We start from the raw sequence: 19641 nt of genomic DNA, 5'->3' as shown, positions 1-19641 counted from the left end.
CATTCCAAAGAGAACTCACACGATTCCTGCTCAAACTCTTTCCAAACATTGAGGAAAAAGGGACATGACCTAACTCATTTTATGAAGCCAACATCACCCTAATACCAAAAACAGATAAAGATACAGGCCAATCTCCCTAATGAATATAGATGCAAAAATTCTTAACAAAATACTTGCAAATTGAATCCAAAGGCATATTAAAAGACTCATACACCATGACCATGTGGGGTTCATCCCAGGCATGCAAGGATGGTTCAACATAAAAAAATCAATCAACGTAATACAACAAATTAACAAATTAAAAGGGAAAAACTAAAAGCTCATCTCAATAGATGCAGAAAAAGCATTTGACAAAATTCAGCATCCTTTTTTGATAAAATCACTTCAAAAGTTGGGAATTGAAGGAGATTTCCTCAATATGAGAAAGGGCATATATGAATGTACCTGTTTGTATATTATGTCCCCCAGAAAAAGCCATGTTCTTTGATACAATCTTGTGGGGGCAGACATATTAATGGGGATTAAGTTGGAACATTTGGATTAGGTTGTTTCCATGGAAATGTGCCCCACCCAACTGTGGGTGATAACTCTGCTTGGATAATTTCCATGGAGGAGTGGCTCCACCCATTCAGCATGGGCCCTGATTAGTTTACTGGAACACTATATAAACTCAGACAGAAGGAGCCAGCTTGCTACAGCCAAGAAGGACACTTTGAAGAATGCACAGGAGCTGAGAGAGGAGCTGCAGATGAGAGACAGCTTGAAGATGGCCGTTAAAAGCAGACTCTTGCTCTGGAGAAGCTCAGAGAAGACAAATGCCCCAAGAGCAACCGAGAGTGACATTTTGAAGAGGAGCCGCGGCCTAGAGAGGAATGTCCTGGGAGAAAGCATTTTGAAACCAGAATTTGGAGCAGACACCAGCCATGTGCCTTCCCAGCTAACAGAGGTTTTCCAGATGCCATTGGCCATCCTCCAATGAAGGTACCTGATTGGTGATGTGTTACCTTGGACATTTTATGGCCTTAAGAATGTAACTGTGTAACCAAATAAACCCCCTTCATAAAAGCCAGTCCATTTCTGGTGTTCTGCATTCCAGCAGCATTAGCAAACTAGAACAATGGAAAACCCACAGTCAGCATTCCCCCTAAGCCTTCCCCCTAAGATCAGGAATGAGACAATGATGCCACTGTCACCACTATTATTCAACATTGTGCTAGAAGTGCTAGCCAGAGTAATCCTGCAAGACAAAGAAATAAATGGCATCCAAATTGGAAAGGAAGAAGTAAAACTATGATTATTTGCAGATGACATGAACTTATATTTGGAAAATCCTGAGAAATCTGTAACAAAGCTAAATTCAGCAGAGGGGCAGGATACAAGATTAATGTGCAAAAGTCAGTAATGTTTCTATTCATTAGTAGTGACCTAACTGAAGAGGCACTCAAGAAATATTCCATTCACAATAGCAACTAAAAAATCAAGTACCTAGGAATAAACTTAACCAAGGACATAAAAGAGCTCTAAACAGAAAATTCCAAAACTCTACTAAAAGAACTCAAAAAGGACCTAAATAGGTGGAAAGATATTCCATGTTCATGGATAGGAAGGCTAAACATAATGATCATTCAGATGTCAATTCTACCCAATATAAATGTTTCTACTTTGCAGACTTGGAAAAGCTAGTTATCAAATTTATTTGGAAGTGAAAGGGGCTTTGAATTGCCAAAAATATTCTAAAAAGGAAGAATGAAGTGGGAGGACTTACACTTCCTGTCTCTAAAGTCTACTATAAAGCCACAGTCCTCAAAACAGCTTAGTATTGGCACAAAGACAGACATATTGATCAATGGAATCGAATTGAGAGTTCGGAAATAGACCCCTAAATCAACTAACCATTGATAAGGCCCCCAAATCCAATGAACTGGGACAGAATAGTCTCTTCAACAAATGGGGCTGGGAGAACTGGATATTCATGTCTGGAAGAATGAAAGAAGACCCCTGCCTCACACCCTCTACAAAAGTTAACTCAAAGTGGATCAAAGACCTAATGTAAGAGACTGTACCATAAGACTCCTAGAAGATAGTACAGGGAAAAATCTTCAAGACCTGTAATAGAAGGTAGCTTCTTAGACTTTATACCAAAGCACAAGCAATGAAAGAAAGATGGATAAATGGAAACTTCTCAAAATCAAAAGCTTCTGTGCCTCAAAGGACTTTGCCAAAAAGGTGAAGATGCAGCCGACTGCATGGGAGAAAATATTTGGAAACCATATGTTCCGGTTTGCTAATGCTGCCATTTGCAAAATACCAGAAATGGATTCGCTTTTATAAAGGCGGTTTATTTGGTTACAAAAAAGCCTTAAGGCCATTAAGTGTCCAAGGTAAGACATCAACAACAGGGAGCCTTCACTGAAGGATGGCCAATGGAGTCCTAAAACCTTTGTTAGCTGGGAAGGCACATTGCTGGCATCTGCTTGCTCCCAGGTTGCATTTCAAAATGGCATTCTCCAAAATGTCAGTGTCAGCTTCCAACAGCTGTCTTCAAAATGTGTCTCTCAGCTGCAACAAATGTCTGGGCCTGTGCAGCTCTTTTTAATTAAGTGATTTAATTAAGACCCACACTAAATGGGCAGGGCCACATCTCCATGAAACAACCTGATCCCAATATCCCAAGAGATTGGATTAAAAGATCCTGGCTTTTTCTTGGGGGACATAATATATCTAAACTGGCACACCATATATCTGATAAGAGACTGATATCCTGCATATATAAAGAAATCCTACAACTCAACAACAATAATACAATCAGCCCAATTATAAAATGGGCAAAAGATATGAAAAGACATTTTTCTGAGAGGAAATACAAATGCCTAAAAAAAAACACATGAAAAAATGTTCATCTTCGTTAACTATAAGGGAAATGCAAATCAAAACCACAATGATATCATCTCATACCAATAAGAATGGCTGCCATTAAACAAGCAGGAAACTACAAATACTGGAGAGGATGTTGAGAAATTGGAACTCTCATCCACTGCTGGTGGAAATGTATAATGGTACAGCTGCTGTGGAAGACATCTTGGAGGTTCCTCAGAAAACTAGGTATCAAATTACCTTATGATCCAGCAATTCCACTTCTCAGTATATACCCAGAAGATGTGAAAGCAGTGACACGGACAGGCATTTGCACACTGATGTTCACAGAGGCTGTTCTGGTTTGCTAATGCCGCTGTTATGCAAAATACCGGAAATGGATAGGCTTTTTTAAAGGGGATTTATTTGGTTGCAAAGTTACAGTCTGAAGGCCATGAAAATGTCCAAATGAAGGCATCAACACGAGTATACCTTCAGTGAAGGAAGGCCAATGGCATCCAGAAAACCTGTTAGCTGGGAAGGCACGTGGCTGGCATCTGCTGATCCCAGGTTGTGTTCCAGCTCTACTCTCAGCTCCTGTGCATTCTTCAAAGTGTCTCTCTTGGCTGCAGCACCTCCTTCTGTCTGTGAACACTTTTCTAGGACTCCAGTGATTCAGTTAAGACCCCCCCTGAATGGGCGGGGTAACACCTCCATGGAAATTATCCAATCAAAGGTCTCAAACACAGTTGACTGAGTCACATCTCCATGAAAACACTCAATCAAAGGATTCCCACCTAATCAACACTAATATGCCTGCCCCCACAAGATTCCATGAAACAACTGGACAGTTTCGTTGTTCACAATTGCCAAGAGACGGAAACAATCCAGGTGTCCTTCAACAGACAGTGGATAAACAAATCATGGTATATACATACCATGGAATACTACATAACAGTAAGAAGGAGCGAGGTCCCGAAACACACAGCAACATGGATGAACCCTGAAGACATAATGCTGAGTGAAATAAGCCAGACACAAAAGGAGAGATATTGTATGTTACACTAATGTGAACTCCAGGAACAGTGTAAAATCGGTGTCTTATAACGTGGAATAAAGGGAGCCTAGAGAGAGACAGAAGTTAGTGAAGGGGGAGTGATAACTAATATGTGCAGACATGTTAATGAGGGTGAACTTAGAGGTGTGGGAGTGGACAGGGGTGATGACAGTTTATTAATGGGATTATAAGTATCAGTGCCATATTGAAGGTGAACATGATCGAAAGGGGTTGTTTAAAGGCATGTATCCCACAGATGAGCACCACAAATATAAATAAGTGCTTGCATGATCTACTTCTAAGATGCGAAGTAGTACAAAGAGTTAACAACAGAGTGGTATTTGCAAAAAACTACCAATGGCATATTGAAAACTACATTTGATGGGAATACCTTACCAGTACCACACTAATACTATGGACAAATAATTAGGGCCAAGAAGAGCTCTGGAGTTTTTTGGGTCATGATAAGTATTTAAAATTGAGAGTGATGATGATTGTACAACTAAGTGATGATAATGTGAGATACGGATGGATTATCACGGACATAACATATGCTAAGTGAACTTAGGAACCTCCTACTTAATAAGTCAAACCCACACTTGGGCTGGTCAACCTGCAAAGATTGGGAAAGGTGTTTGCTTTTCCTTTTTTCCTTCTGTGTGTGTGTGTGTGTGTGTGTGTGTGTGTGTGTGTGTGTGTGTGTCAGCTCCTGACATTCAAGGAAAGCTCCGTCATAATGCTAGCTGGATACAAGTTAAGGTACCAATGCCACAGAGTCTAAATTTCAGCCATGGCACACTAAATACAGAAGAACAGAAAGAGAATATCAATAGGGAGGCGGAAGTATGAAAAGGAACCGTACAGAGCTGAAGACCACAGTGACAGAAATTTAAAATTCCCCTGGAGGAGTTCAACATCAGGTTGGAGCTGGCAGAAGAAAGAATCAGAGAACCTGAAGACAAGACAATTGAAATCATCAGGCTGAAGAGCAAAAAGAAGAAAGAATGAAGAAACATGAACAGGCCTGAGGAACCCGCGGGACCCCATCAAGTGTTGCAGTATTCTTTCCCTGGGAGTTCCAGAAGAAAGAGAGAAAGGGGCAGAGAGAATATTCAAGGAAATAATGGATGAAAACTTCCCAAATTTAATGAATATACACATCCAAGACTGTAAACAAACTCCAAACAGGATAAGCCTAAATATGTAGATCCATATCACAGCATATTATAATCAAACTGTCAAATGCCAAAGATAAAGAGAATTCTGAAAGCTGCAAGAGAAAAGCAACGTGTCACATACAAGGGAGGCTCAAGAAAATCAAAAGCAGATTTCTCATCAGAAACCATGGAAGCAAGAAGGTAGTGGGATGACATATTTAAAGTGCTGAAAGCAAAAATTTGCCAACCAAGAACTCTCTATCCAGCAAAACTATCTATCAAAAATGAGGGAGATTCAGACATTCCCAGATAAAGGAAAGCTGAGGGAGTTTGTCAACACTAGAACTGCCCTACAAGGGCTGCTAAAGACAGTTCTTCCCACGGAAAGGAAAGGACAATAGACAACAGATGGAAGCCACCAGAAGAAATAAAGATCTCCAATAAAGATAACGGCATGAGTAAATACAAATGCCAGTGCTACTGTATTTTTGGTTTGTAACTCTACTTTTTTACTTTCTACAGGATCTAAAAGGCAGATGCATAAAATGTAATGATAAAATCAGTGGTTTGGATCAACATATAATTTGTGACAAGAACTGTGTAAAGGTGGGGGATGGAAGGGTATAGGAAGACAGCTTATTGATGCTACTAATGTTAAGCTGTTATCAAAGCAAACGAGACTGTTCCAGATTTAGGATGTTACATTGAAGCCTCAGAGTAACTACAAAGAAAGTATCAGAGAATATGCAAGCCCATAGAGGCAGAAACTACAGTACAGGTGGCCAGGGGCAGGGGGAATGGGGAGTTAATGCAAAATGGGTGTAGGGTTTCTGTGTGGGGAGAGGGGAAAGTTTTAATAATGGAAAGTGGTGAGGTACCACAGTATTATAAATGTGATTAATCCCACTGAATGGAAAGTTTAGGAGTGGCTGAGAAGGGAAAGTGCATATTGTATATATGTTCCCACAATTAAAAAAAAAAAAAACACTAAAGAGACAGTGACAAATGCAATACATGATTCTGGGTGGCATCTAGTAGGGGAGGAGAAAAGACTCAAAAGGACATTATTGGGACATGATAAAATTGGAATACAGACTCTAAACTTTACATCAATATTAAATTGCTTGAACTCAATGACTGCACTTAAGGTGGTTACATAAGTGAATATCCTTGTTCTTAGGAATTATACATGGAAGTAATGTGTTCAAGAAGCGTGATGAACACAACCTACACTCAAGCGTTCAGAAAATCAATTAACAGTTAGAAGGAAAGATAGATAGAATGATATGGCAACTGTGGCAAAAAGTTAAAATTGGTGGATCTGGGTATCTGCTGAGGGGGGTGGAGTTCTCTGTTGGGGGGGTTGTATTATTTTTGTAACTGTCCTGTAAGTCTGAAAAACAAAAATAAAAAGCCAGGCAACCCACTTTTAAATGGTAAAGATTTAGCAAGCACTTCACAAAAAAAGGATATCCCAAATGTCATCAAGCACATGGAAATGGGTCCTCGTGTCATTAGTCTTCAGGAAACACCAGAACCACAGTGAGCCGCCACCAAGGTCAGAGTGACTAATATTTAAAACCGACAGTGCCAAGTGTTAGCAGGAATGTGGCACATGCGGTCTGCCTGGGCACTGGAGTAAGGGCCCCAAATGGTAGGACCATATGGAACACTGGCCGATTCTTCCGAGGCTACAGATGCTTTCCACATCCACCGCTATTCCACTTCAAGGACAGACCAGGAGAAACGTGTGCAGATGCTCAGGGCAAGCAAGGCGTGTACTAGGGCATTCGAGCAGCTTGGCTCAAAAGGTCCCCAAGTGGAAGCAACCAGAGGCCCATCAGCGTGGAGGGGGCGTGTGTGGTGGGATGTGCTTATCCACAGGACAAGGCAACCAGAGCGCCTGGCCTGGAGGCGCGCCCCCGTGGGTGCGCAGGAAGCCAGGCGAGGTGCATTCCGTGCCGGGCGATTCCACGTGGGGAAGTTCCAGAACAGGCTAACCTCACCGATGAGCGAGGGAAAGAACACCAGCCTCCTCGAAAGGACACCAGCGCCCTTTCCGCGCCCGGAAAAAGTTCCTAGTTCCATTTGGGCGGCGGTCAAAGGGCGCAGCACATGCATAGAAAGTAATCGAACCGCACCTCCTGCGCTGGCCGTGCCGCAGTGCTTCCACTCGTTTTCCAAAACACCATCGAGGTTGCTTTACAGGCTCCTTCCCTCCAGGCGGCAGCCCAGGGCCTAGGAGCCCACAGGCAGGGGCGGGAACCCAGTGCTCGAGTTGCACCAGAGGGGCGAGCGCGCTCGGCGCGGAGGGGTGGGGCGCGCGGGGGCGGGCCCGGCGGGTGGGAGGGACGCGTAGACCCCGCTGCTCCGGGGTGCGCCGGGCGGCCGCGCAGGGTCGTCAGAGCGCGTGTGGGCGGCACGGGCGGCGCCCGCCTCCAGCTCTCCGGCCCCACGACTCAACGAGAGCCCCGCTCCGCCCGGCCACGGGATGCTGCTCCGGCCCCGGCGGCCGCCCCCTCTGGCGCCCCCCGCGCCGCCGTCGCCGGCCAGCCCGGAGCCGGAGCCGCGGCCCGCCGAGGGCGCCCTGGGGACCCCCGCCCAATGGGCCCGCCTCGCCCGGCGCGCTGGCGGCGCCCTTGTCTCCGGTGTCCCCCGGCTCGGCGCACAGCGCGCGCCCTGGAGCGCCCGGGAGACGGAGCTGCTGCTGGACACGCTTTCTGCAGCCGGCCGTGTGGCGCTCGCTGCTGCTCGAACCGCCGCCAGGCGCTGCCCACCTACCGCCGCGTGTCGGCCGCGCTGGCCCGCCAGCAGGTGCGGGCGCACGCCCGCGCAAGTGCCGCCGCCGCTACAAGTTCCTCAAGGACAAACTGCGCGACGCGCACGGCCAGGGCCCGGGGCCTTTCGACGCGCAGATCCAGGAGCTCATGCGGCTGCTGGGCGACCACGGGCGCCGGCGGGGCCGCCGCCGCTCCCCCGGGACCGGGCGCCCCCAGCGCGGCCGCCGCCCGGCCTCGGCCTCCGCCCGCACCCCCACCCCCACCCCCACCGTCGACGAACCAGGTAGGCGGGACCGGGAGGGTTTGGGGGGGCGGGAGGGGCGGGCTGCCGCGACTCGACCCGACCACAACGCTTGCGTTCCCCAGACGCTTGTCCGCTGCCGACCGCCCGTGACCCCGACGCGGAAACCACTTGGATGCTGCGATTCAGCCCGTCCCCGCCGATGCCTGCGGGCGCCTCCCGCGTCTCCGGCTCCCCGCCGCCGCCAACCCTCGCCTCGGCGGCCGCCCCCCCCCCTCACCCCTGGCTGGGGGGACGCAGACCCTCCGCCGGGTCTCCCCGGGGATCGCGCGCCCCCCCAGGCCGCGCCCCCGTCGCTGAGCGACTCCCTTTTGGAAGCCCTGGGGCACCTGGGCGACCTCACGGCCATCCTGGGCCCGCTGCGCGACCAGCTGCTGACGCTGAACCAGCACATCGAGCAGCTGCGCGGCTCCTTCGACCAGACCGTGACCCTGGCCGTGGGCTTCCTGGTGGGCAGCGCCGCCGCCGAGCGAGGCGTCCTGCCGGGCCCACGGCCGTGAGACCCGCCCCGTGCCGCTGCGCCCTGCTCCCTGCAGCCCTCTCCTTCCCAAAACAAGGTTTAATAAAAAGATAGCTTTTCTCCACTATGCCGAACATGTCTAAGTCCTGCTGCTTGCTAACATCGGGCCCCACTTACCTACGGCCTGCCGCTGGGAGTGGGGGGCTGGGGGGGTGGGGGTAGGGGCGGGGCGGCCTTGAACCTGGGCTTTCCGCGGCTGTCAGGGTGGGGCTAAAGTGCTTCCACTTCCCTCGGAGGGGCGGGGGCGGCCCCTGGCTGCGTGTGCCCTGGGGCTCAAGAACTCTGAAAGCTCCTAAGGTGTCCGGCTGACACGTGGAGGGAGATGCACCCAAATGGAGGCCAAGTGCTGAGATCCGTTTGGGGTGCTGTACCTGAGACCTGATGTTGGGGGTCCTTGCCAGGTGCTATCGTTCCCCAGGCCCTGCCCGCCGGAGCCCCATCAGCACCAGCTCAGCGGTGGGCTCGGCTGGGGACCTACTGGCCCACACCTGGCCTGTCACGTCTGCCCAGAGGGGAGAAGTTGCTTTGACCCTGGTCTGGGGCAGATGTTCCCCGAGTCCTACTTGAGCCTGATGCAGTGCAAAGGTATTTGGCTGAACTCGGCCTGCAACACGTTGGCCTCTTTGGGGGCCTGGGAGCACCCAGGGGAGAAGAGCCAATGGCATAACTGGTGGTGAGGCCCCCACTGGGTCCCCGGGGGGCTGGCTCCAGGGGTTTGGGTGGGCCGGGGGAGCTGCTGGGGGCGCAGGCGCCTGGGCACATTCTCAGAATAGCCAAGGGCCCCGCCCTGGGCTGGGATTCCAAGGGGGGTGGGGCCGCAGGTGGAGATTTCTGGGAACTCCGGCCTCTCGGTGGAGATGAAGATGGAGCCTGCGTTTCTCCATGACAATGCAGGCTCCTGGAGCACTGGAGGTCCCCATTTTACAAATTAGGGGACCCATTCAGAGACTTAAGAAGTGTGCCGCAGGCCAAGCAGCGCCCGCCCCACCCCGCGCCCACCTGCAACTCCCAGTTCTGCACTGGGAACGCCCAGTCCCTGAGGGTTCACCGGATGGGGGTTGGAATCGCAGTCCCCTCCCCACACCCTTCTCTGACAAAATGGTGCACTGGGACCTGGCTGGACCGGGGGCTCACCGAGCTGAACCCAGTCACCAGCAGTGCGTGGCCCACGGGTGGCCGGCAGCAGCTCCCAGGGCAGTGGGGCCTCAGCAGGTCCTGGGGGGCCTGGGTCAGAAAGAACTGGACCTGCCTGATCGCCTCCTTTAGTGCCAGCCCCTTCCCCCACGACAGCGTCCTCTGCGCTCTCCACGCTGCCCAGAAGCCGGTTGTGGTGTGTCAGCGTGCAAACACACACACACCCCAGCGGGTCCACCCGGACCCTGTCCCTGTGCAGCACGCCGAGGCCCACATGGCCACACTCACACGCCACGTCCAGGGCGTCCAGCCACTCGGGTCACCGTGGGCCCTGGATGCCATCCCTTGCTGGAATGTTCCGCCTGCCCTTCTCCAGTTCCACGGGCCCAAGCTCAGGGCTGTTCTCCGAAGCCGCTGCAGGGCCCCTCCGTCCCTGGGCTTCAGCTCCTCCTGGTCCTGTCCCCTCTCCCTGCGGCGAGACAAGGCTGCCCTTCCAGGTGGGTCTGCTCCTGGACGGCCACCGGGAGGGTGGTGCCCGGGTGCCACCCCTTTCCCTAGACAGGCGCTCCAGGGCCGGAAGAGGCGACAGTGAGTCTCCCAGGTTGAGATATTTGGGGCCCAAGGAAAATTCATCTGCCATTGCTGCTCATGTCACACTCGGGGGTCACCTGCCACACCCTCGGATCGGGGCTCTCCTTCCCCATCATCTTGAAATTCATGCCTTCTAATCCGGGGCTGGGGATGTGTGTTGGGTGTTTAAGTCACTCCAGGGAGGTGGGCAGGTGGGCCTTCTGTTATTTAACTTCACGATATTTGTCAGAACAGAGTTCGTCTGCCCTGCTGCTCGGCTCTGGGGCTGCTGTCTTAACAGCCGTGAAACTCACTGGCTGCTCCTGGTGCCCTGGAGCTGACGGGACGTTCCCTTTTCCTGACGCTGCCTGCGATTTCTCCACATGGGGCCGTGTCCTGCCCACATCTGTGGGAGGGAGGGGTGTCCCCAGCCGCCGTCTGTGGTGCCTGCTGTCCCTTCTGTGTTCCCAGGAGCCCCTGGTCCAGGGCTGTCACTTCTGGACGGCTTCATCTAGTTGCCTATGGAGGTTCCGAGATTCCTCTTCCTGACCCTGCGTTGCTGAGGGTGCCTTACTCTCCCGGCATTTGGGGGACCTGTCTGACTTGGTTTCATCGGGTGACTCTCCTAGTGATGTAACTCGATAGTCTGTCTACTTCATTTTGTTTTGGGGTGTACTGTGGGGCCCTCCTGGTGTGTGGGACTTTCCGCCGAGTTGCCTTCCCACGTGGGCTGCCCTTTATTCGCCGTGTGCCTCCACTGTAGAGCCACGTGGTCGGGCCACTGACAACTCGCCACGCACTGGGGCCATCACGGGTTGTGGGACCCTCCCTGTGAGTTACGTCCTGTGGGTCTGTCTTGCCTGCCCGTCCCCTCCCCGAGATTCCCCCAGTCCTCGGTGCAGGGAGCGGGGCCACCCCTGCCAGCTCAGGCCCCGAGAGCTGCTGTGTCACTAGCAGTGGGCAGGGACCCTCCCCTCCCTGCAGCTTCCGGGACCGCAGGGCCTGGCTTTGCCATTTCCTTTGTGTCACCCCTTGTTCAGGACCAAGCCTGGCCCCTACCAGGACCGGTAACTGGGTGCTGGTTACCAGCGGCCCCTCTCTGGCCCGCCGTGCCTCGTAATCTCGGGATGTGGCCAGGGCCCTGCATCCCTGGGCCCGTGTCTCTTTCTGAGTGGGAACAGTGGTGAATCTTCTCACGCTCTGTACCCGTCCGTGGTGGCCCCGGGGTCAGGATGTGTTCCTGTGTGTCGCTCCATCTCGGCCTCCTCTAGGGATTTGATATATTGGTTATGAGCAAATACCTAAATGTTAAATGTGTTTTCCCGAGAGTCACCCAACCCTGTCAACTTGGGGGCTTCTTTTTTGCCCCTGGTTAGGGCCTAACTTGTCATCTTTTTGGCCACCAGTTCTGCTGTCCGCACTCTCTCGGGGGGTTCCGTGGGTGGCTGCGAGGGCTGGTTTGTGTGGGGGCAGGAAGCCTCCCTGCTCTCTCCGGGCGTCAGTGGAGGCCCAGCGGCCTCGTCGCTCGTCACCAAAACACCCGCGGCCTCTTGCCTTCTTTGCACCTTGCACCTGATGACAGCCTCCCGGCCGGCGTGGACAACAGTCCGGCTCCGATTGCCCCCCCCCCTCTCCTGCCGGCTCCCCACCAGCCGTGCCCTCGGCACGAAGACGTCACCTGCCGGATGCCAGCCCTCCCGTCTGTGGCTCTGGCTTTGTGGGTGTCGTAGAATCACCTCCATGTCGTGAACATGGTGGACATTCAGCTCACTGGGCACCTGGCCCTGCTGCCCGCGCTGGCCTGTGGGTGGCCTGTCCTCCGTCATCGTGGCCGGCTGCCTCCCAGCAGCCCTCTTCTCAGTGGGTGTCTTGGGACCCCAGGGGTACTGTCCCCCCATACGGGTAACTGAGGGCCTGCTGCTGCTCCTGATAGCACCCCTCGGGCCCTGTCTTCTAGAGCTGTGCTGTCCAGTAGAACTTTCTGCAGTGGCGGAGTGTTCTAGATCCGCACTGTCCAATACGGCCGCTGTGACCCCCACATGGCTACTGAGCCCTTGGAAATGGGGTTCATGCAACTGAGGAACCGGGGTTTTTATTTTACTTTGACATATATGTAATTAACACTAAAATTGCCCCCATGCTGGACCTGCTGGCTGAGGTGAGAGCCACCTCCCTTTGGCCTCCACGTTCCCTTTCCTAACTCCCCTTGGAGCCCGTGCCCCGCGCTTGTTTCTCCGCTGTGTAACCGAGCTGCACATTTCGTAAGCGTGTCCCCTCAGTCCTCACCAAGATTCTGCTTGGGTCCAGTTGGTTTCGGGTTCTCATCTTCAGAATCGCACCTTTAAAAGTCACACCAAAGCTCCAGCCTCGGCGCTGAGCTCCCTCCTCTGACTCCCGGTGAGGCAACCAGACGGAGGAGACTTCTCCTGGTCGTCGGGGGACGGCGAGGCACCCAGCACCACGGCCCCACCCGGGCCCTGCACTGCACGCCCGCTGCACGCCCGCTTCCTGAGGGTGAGCCGGAGCCGCCATCCCCACCTGTGTGTCCGGGCCGAGTTCTGACCCATAACCACACCGCCAGGGAAATCAGTGAGAAGTCCCCGCAGGAAGCGAGGGGAGGTGGGGGGCTCCCACAGGAGGGTGCAGACAGGGGCAGCACGGGGACCCCAGAACTCAGGTCTTCCCCTCTCAGAGCGATGCTCCCGTCTCTTCCATCTTTATTTTACTTTTTGTTTATTTTTGTTTTGTTTTGTTCTTCTTGTTCCCTCCTTGTTAAAATCCTGCTTCCGTTTATTCTCCATAAGCCATCTCACAGGGGCTCTCTGGTCCCCCGGCCCCCGTGGACCCCACCTGTCCTCTCGGCCTTCGCAGCACCTGTTCTCAGACCTGGTTTGGGGCGGAGGTCACCCGCTGGGGGGGTAGTGTGAGAGCAGGGGGCCCAGCCCGGCCTTCCTGCCCCCCATCACTCCCCCCAGCTCCTCAGAGCCCCGGTGGTGGTGGCCCTCCTAAGCTAAGCCCCCAGCCCCAGCCTCCTGGCCCACCCCCCACACACACTGCTCCTGCACACAGAGAGGCAGGCACCCGTGGAGGCGGCGGTGCCAGGGGGGCAGGCCCACTCCTGGCGTGTCCATGTCCCGGGGAGGAGACCCAGACCCAGACGTTAGTCAGCTCCCCGATCCCTGGGATCCCCCCGCCCGGGGCTCGGCCTGAGCAGCCCTTCCCAGCCGCCTGCACCCGGGCCCACCCCATCCCTCCCAGCCCCTCAAACCCAGTAACTCCCAACCCCCCAGGCCGGTCGTCTCTAACTGGACACTTGGCACAGCTGGGGTGGGGTCACCCCCATCTCCCCTCCCCCACTCTCGAGGAGAGACCTCAAACAAGGGAGGGGTGCCGGAGGACGAGGTGTGGCCCGGGGCAGGACGGAGCAGGCCGCCGTCATCCCAGGGGCCACAGGAGGGCTGGCGGGGGGCATGTGGCTGTTGGGTTCGTCCTGAGAGGAGGGCATGTGGGGCTGAGAGCGAGATGGGACAGGGAGGAGGACAATGCAGCCACACGTGGGGTGGGGAAGGGGCTGTCGGGGGGAGGCTGGAGTCTGCCGCAGGGACCTGGCCTGGGCCCAGCCTGAGTCGTGGACGGGCCGAGTGGGGCTGACTGGTGTCCAGGTGGATGCAGGGGGAGGGGCGGGGCAGAGAGCTGGGGCCCTGGAGGAGCCGTTTGGGGGGGGCACAGCCGTTTGGGGGGGGGGCACAGTCGCTCTGGATGTGTTGTAGGTTGAGGCAGGGCCCGGGGGCCTCCAGGGATAATGGGCTGGACGTGTTCCAGGAACGCGTGGGGTTCATGCCATCTCCCTCCCTGCAGGCAGGAGGTGCACTGGGCAGTCTCTGGGGCTCCCTCCACCCCCCAGATGCACTGCTGCTGCCCCGGCGTGGCAGGCAGTGTCCAAGGAGTTGGGGTCATGGATGAAGGGTGGGCCAAGGGCTGCGGAGGCTCCTATGGGGGTGGGGAGGGCTGGCAGCCGGCCCAAAGCTGAGGCGGAGACCTGGGTTGAACAGCTCAGAGAGGGGCAGTGGGAGGGTTTTAGAGGAGGGGCCCGAGGCCGGAGTCACCTCGGAGGGTGCAGAGGGCAAGCGCTGGTGGGCAGGGGTCCCTGAGACAGAAGGAACCCAAGTTAGAAATGAAGAAGGACTAAAAGTGGGCTTCAAAAACATGGTATGTGCTAACTGTTTACATTTCATGGATCAATGGCTTTGAACCTAAAATGCAATAATTTCCAAAACGTTCCTCAATTTAGCTTTCTTGTGCATGTTTACCAAGATGGGGCGGGTGCTTATTTACTTACCTTTGCCCCAACTTGTCGCCCAGGGCTCCGCATCAGCCCTGAAGCTGCCGACAGGGCAAAGGGCAGTTGTCCCCTGCCCCAGCGCAGTGCCCGCGGGAGGTCCCCCCAACACAGAATCCTCCGAGCGAGCCCTGTGGCCACAGCGTTGGAGCAACAGGCTAGCTCCCCGGAGCAACCCCGGACAAGTCTCCCGTGGCCAAATCCCCTTTCCCGAGACACTGGAAGGGGCTCATAGTCTCCCCCGACAGTAAATGGGGGAGGGTCAGTCGTGGTCCCCAGCCGCCAGCACAGAGGCCGCGTCCACAGCCTCCCCCAGCCTCCCCCTGCGGGCCCAGCGACGGAAGAGCCGGTCAGCCGCGGGGCGGCCCCACCCTCATCCTGCCCCCTCCCCAGGGATGATCCCGGGAAGCCGTCGGCCTGGCGGGGCCCCAGACCCCCAGCTCTTCCCCCTCCCCAAGCCGACAGGCTCGGAAGGCGGGATGAATCGCGTCAAACCCGGGGCGACCTCCGCCGGGTCCTTTGATCTCCGCGGGGCGGGAAGGGCGCGGAGGAAGCCGGCGGACCCGGCGGAGGCTGGCGCCGGCGCCCCGAGGAGCCAGAGCTGCTGAGCTCAACCTTGTGCGCGGGGGCGGGGAACTTGCGCCCGCATGGGTTCTCCCGCGCCCCGCGCGCGTTCGCAGGCTGGTCCAGGGCCCCTAAGGTAAGGGGGACCCACCGCACCGCCGTCGTCATTGACGCAACACATCTCCAAACCGGAGCCGGGGCCGTTTCAGGGAGCGACAGACGCTGTCTGGCCACAGGCGGGGAAAGACGTCGGGGCGAGGGGCAGAACCGGCCAGGGAAGAGCCGGGCCCACCTGGCTGCGTCGGGGCTCCCCAACCCCGCGCGTCGCCCGGCACGTGGGGGACGGACCCGAGGGCGCGCGCTCAGAATGCACCGCGGAAAGGCTCGTGCAGCACCCGCGGTCCTGCGCCCTCCTCCCGGGGACGTCCTCGGGGACGCGCAGGCCTGACCCGAGCTCCGCAGGTGGCCTCGTGGCCCGGTGGGAGGTCAGAGGCCCTGCCTCCGGGGGCGGTGGCTGTGCGCGCCCTTCCCTCTTCCCGACTCCTCTGGGAGCTGGCAGGAGCCGTCCACGCCCTGCGCGGGCGCGTCCCCGGAGTCCGGTGGCAGCATCTAGGCACCCGCGTCAGCCGCAGTAGAGGGTCCGGACAGGGCTGGGGGCGGCACCAGTCCAGCCTGGAAGGGACCGCCGGGGGCCGCGGGGACCCTCCGCCCCATCCCCGGCCGACCGCTGGAGCGTGGCCAACGAGACTCTGGGCGGTTGTCGACCCCAAAACCGAAGCCCCTCCCCCTCGGGTGCGCTCCCCGCCATCACCCGCGGGGCTCCCGCCCGTCCCCCAGCGTCCCATCCGACTCTGGGGAGGCCACCCTCGCCTCCTAGCAGCCTGGCGAGGTGGAGGGGGACGAAAGTATGTAGCAAGTCCTGAATCGTCTAGTCTCAGTTAAACAGCGGCCCCGCCCTGCCCCAGACATCTTGGAGCCTTGAGAAGTGTGAGCGGCCTCCTTTGTGCCTCTGAATTGAAGGCGATTAGGTGCTACTTATCTGGGGGGATTTGCGGCCTTCCCTGCAAACTGCGCTCCCACCTACACCCCCAACCCCGCCCCGGCCTGCGCTTATAAGTGCCCCAGCCCGCTGAGCCTGAGGCGGTTCCTGCGCCCGGCTGCTGCCTGCACCCCAGCCTAGCTCCTGGCCCTTGGCCTGCCCGCGTGGTTCCTGCCTGGCTGCACCGAGCAGCCATGCCGCCCTCCTCCCACCTGCCCGGGAGCCGCAAGCCCTGCTCAAGCTTCTGCTCCGTGGCCTGGCTCTCTCAGACCAGCTGCAGAGGGCCCACCCACACCTCCAGGCCTGCCGAGGTCTCCTGGGGGGGCCTCGCTGCCCCCACCCTGGGGTCCCACAGTGGGGAACCCCTGCAGACTGTGAGCAGCCACGCAGCCAAAACCCCAGATCTGTCGGTGCAAGGGACGCCTGTGACTGGTAGGTCTCTATGGGGCAGGGGTGGGGGTCTTTTCTTCTCCGATTGGGGTGGGGGGCATCCCTGGATGGGCGATTCCTATGAGGTCTTAAGATGAGTCCCCCTCCCTTGGGAGAGCATATCTCCCCTCGAAAGCAGAAGCCGCCACCGGGCTGCCCCCCTCCTGCCCTTCCCCACCCTCCTCCTCGCTGGCCCCGGCCCCCGACTCCAGCCCGGGCCGTGACTGCCCAGAGGGTCATCCGAGGAGGGCGGGACCGGGTCTATGAGTCACTGGTGCGAGGTGGGTCAGTTTTAAAGCTCGTGGAACCTGCCGGGCTCAGAGATCACTGTGGCCCTCAAGGACTTGGCGTTATTCCAGCCCATTCAGCTGGCCTGGAACCCTGCTGGTTTCTTAAAAAGCTCCACAGGTTTGGCTTAAGGGTCTCTCCGCCTGGGGAGCCTGGGAAACGCTGGCTCGGTGTATTTCCACATTTGTGCCTTCTGCCTTGTCATCCACCAGGAGGTCTTGATGGCACCTTAAACTTTATCTGCCGCTTTGTCATTTGCTGACAAGACTTTTTCTGGCTCTTTAGTCCTTTGTGACTTAATCCATTGCTTTTAGGTTTAAAGTCCTACTTGGTCAGAAGTAAGGGTTGATTTCATCTCTAAATTTTCACTAACAAAAGCAATCTAGTAATCCACCTGAAATCATGTCATACTTAAAGGAGATGAAATTTTAAACTTGTTCTCCCAACTAGGAGCACACACCCCCCAAAAAAAGCCAGCCATCATCTCTGTGTTTGAAAATTCTATCAGTGGTTAGTTTAAATTTCACAAGGGCTACCAAAATCAAATTTAGTGATCTTTACTTAATGACAGTATGATTAAAATATATATATATATATATTGCACACAGAGGTCCTGTGTGTCCTTCCCCTAGTTTCCCCCAATGGATACAACTTAAAAAATTATAGTACAAAATCAAATCCATAAATTGATGTTGACCAGCCTGATTTTTAAAATATATGTTAATTTTGCAGCAGGCAGGAAGGCAGGGGAAAATGGGCATCAAAACCCCTTCATGAAGGCTGTTTCTTCTCCCTGCCTTCACCCCTCCCATCCCCAAAACTGTATCTGTCCACTTGTCTGCTCTATGCTTCCAGATCATCATTAAAATAAACATAAAATTTGTTTCCCCCCAAAAAACCAACTTTCATTTTTATCAGACTTGCATTAAACATTGGCCACGTGGGAATCTTCAGCACATTGGCTTCCTCCCCGGGAATTGCCCATGACTGTCTCCGGTTTAGTGCCTCGCCGCATCTCTTAGTTTTAGACATTAGAAAGCAGGCTTGCCCCACACACAGTGGGTGCGACAGAGCCTGGGTCCTGGTGACCTGGGTTATGGCTGAGGCTTGGCCCCAGGCCAGGTACCTACCTATGAGTCTTTGAAGACGCCTCCCCCTCCTTGGGTCTCGGGCTCCCCCAGGCCTCTGCACCTGTGGAAGGGCCTCCAACGGCATCCCTCCCTGCCACCCACGCTTCTCGCCTGGTGGATTGTTCAGGCTTTTGAAGGGGCCGAGCGAGCTGGGGAGGTGCCGGCTGCCTCAAGGTGGAGCAAACCCCTGCCGCCCCCCCCTCGTTGTCACCTGTTCTACCTGGGGTTCCCCGACCACCCCTGAGCAGGGGCTGCTGCCTTGATTGACAGTGCCTCCGAGACTAGTGGGATACCCGGATGTGACCAGCTGTTAGCCAAAGGGAGGCGGCAAGAAGGGATTTCTCTTCCCGTTGGAGGCCACCTGTCAAACTTCCCTCCCCGCGTCGGCTGTCTGCAGCCTCAGGGCTGCCCCAGGGAGGCGCTTTCAGTCGAGTGGACTCGTCCCCTTCCTCCCTCCAGGCCTGTGCAAGGAGCCTGGCCCCGGGCGGGCTCCCCGCGTCCGTACGGCCTTCACGGCGGCGCAGGTCAGCACCTTGGAGAGCTCCTTCCAGCACCGCCGGTACCTGGGCCCTCCGGAGCGGAAGAAGCTGGCAAAGGAGCTGCAGCTCTCCGAGGTGCAGGTGAGGCAGGCCCGCGGGGCGGGGGGTGCGGAAGCTGTTTTCACCCCTGGTTTGAACTTGCTTTTTCCTGCAGATAAAAACCTGGTTTCAGAATCGCAGAATGAAACACAAGCGCCAAATGCAGGACTCGCAGCTGAACGTCCCTTTCTCTGGACCCCTCTACACGCCCCTGGCTCTCTGCCCACCACCGTCTGCCCTGGGCAGTGGTTTGCAGCTGCTGTACCCTGGGGCACCCCTGCCTGGCCCCCAGACTCTGGTGCTGCCTGCTGGCTCCTTCTGGGGCTCCTGCCACGTGGAACAGGCCTCCCTGGCCCCCGGCTGGGCCTCCTGTAGCTGGCACCCCTTGGCACCCTGCCTCCCGGACCCTGGGAGCCAGGTGCACACGCTGAGACCGTCCTTGTCCGGGGGACCCTGGAACTTGGGTGCTCTTTCAGAGCCCAAAGATGCCTTTTGAGGAACTGTGGCAACCCCACAGCCTGCAGCTCGGACATGCCGGACGCTGCCACCCACAGGTCGTACGTGTGTGCAGAGCCATGCCGGCCGCCCAGCTGGAGAGACGCCCGCCGTTTCTGTGTGTCCTGGAGGCCACATCGTGGGTGGGGTGCATTTGTGACAACCTGCAGTTGTGACCTGTAGCCCTGACCCACTTGAAAATTCCTGAAAGGGTCAGTTTAAGGAGTAACTGGAGGTCAGTGACCAGAATCAAAAGCCAGAGTGGACTTGCTATGTCTGGGGAGGCTTGGTCTATGATAAGAGGCAATTTATTCCAAAGAAGGTGGGAAAAAAACAGTTTTCCAGTTGGAAAAAATGAAAGTGGATCCTTTCTTGCACTACATGCTTAAAAGCTTTATGAGTAAAAA

The 19641-nt window shown here is 55.6% G+C and overlaps 2 protein-coding genes across 2 annotated transcripts; both read left to right on the top strand.

Annotated features, from left to right (window-relative positions):
* The first annotated feature begins 7558 nt into the window (after nt 1–7558).
* On the top strand, nt 7559–10887 carry UTF1 (undifferentiated embryonic cell transcription factor 1). The gene is given in 12 exon segments (XM_037805107.1): nt 7559–7638; nt 7640–7730; nt 7733–7786; nt 7788–7823; nt 7825–7887; nt 7890–8130; nt 8214–8337; nt 8339–8644; nt 9070–9124; nt 9214–9341; nt 9563–10299; nt 10844–10887. Coding segments are annotated over 12 exon segments (1959 nt in total).
* A 5621-nt stretch (nt 10888–16508) lies between these two features.
* VENTX (VENT homeobox) lies at nt 16509–19235 on the top strand. Its single transcript, XM_037805103.1, has 4 exons — nt 16509–16746; nt 16956–17024; nt 18621–18781; nt 18855–19235. The coding sequence occupies exons 1-4, from the start codon at nt 16509–16511 to the stop codon at nt 19233–19235; spliced, it is 849 nt and encodes a 282-aa protein (XP_037661031.1).
* The last annotated feature ends 406 nt before the right edge of the window (nt 19236–19641 follow it).

This window comes from Choloepus didactylus, chromosome 15, assembly GCF_015220235.1.
Source record: "Choloepus didactylus isolate mChoDid1 chromosome 15, mChoDid1.pri, whole genome shotgun sequence".
Lineage (NCBI taxonomy): Eukaryota > Metazoa > Chordata > Mammalia > Pilosa > Megalonychidae > Choloepus > Choloepus didactylus.
Note: the sequence above shows the minus strand (reverse complement) of the source record. Positions and strands in the feature narration are given on the sequence as shown.

Coding starts and splice junctions, on each gene's coding strand:
- VENTX (XM_037805103.1), top strand. CDS start 16,509: ATGCCGCCCTCCTCCCACCTGCCCGGGAGCCGCAAGCCCTGCTCAAGC. Junction 16,747..16,955: donor GCAAGGGACGCCTGTGACTG/GTAGGTCTCTAT, acceptor CCCCGACTCCAG/CCCGGGCCGTGACTGCCCAG. Junction 17,025..18,620: donor CTATGAGTCACTGGTGCGAG/GTGGGTCAGTTT, acceptor TCCTCCCTCCAG/GCCTGTGCAAGGAGCCTGGC.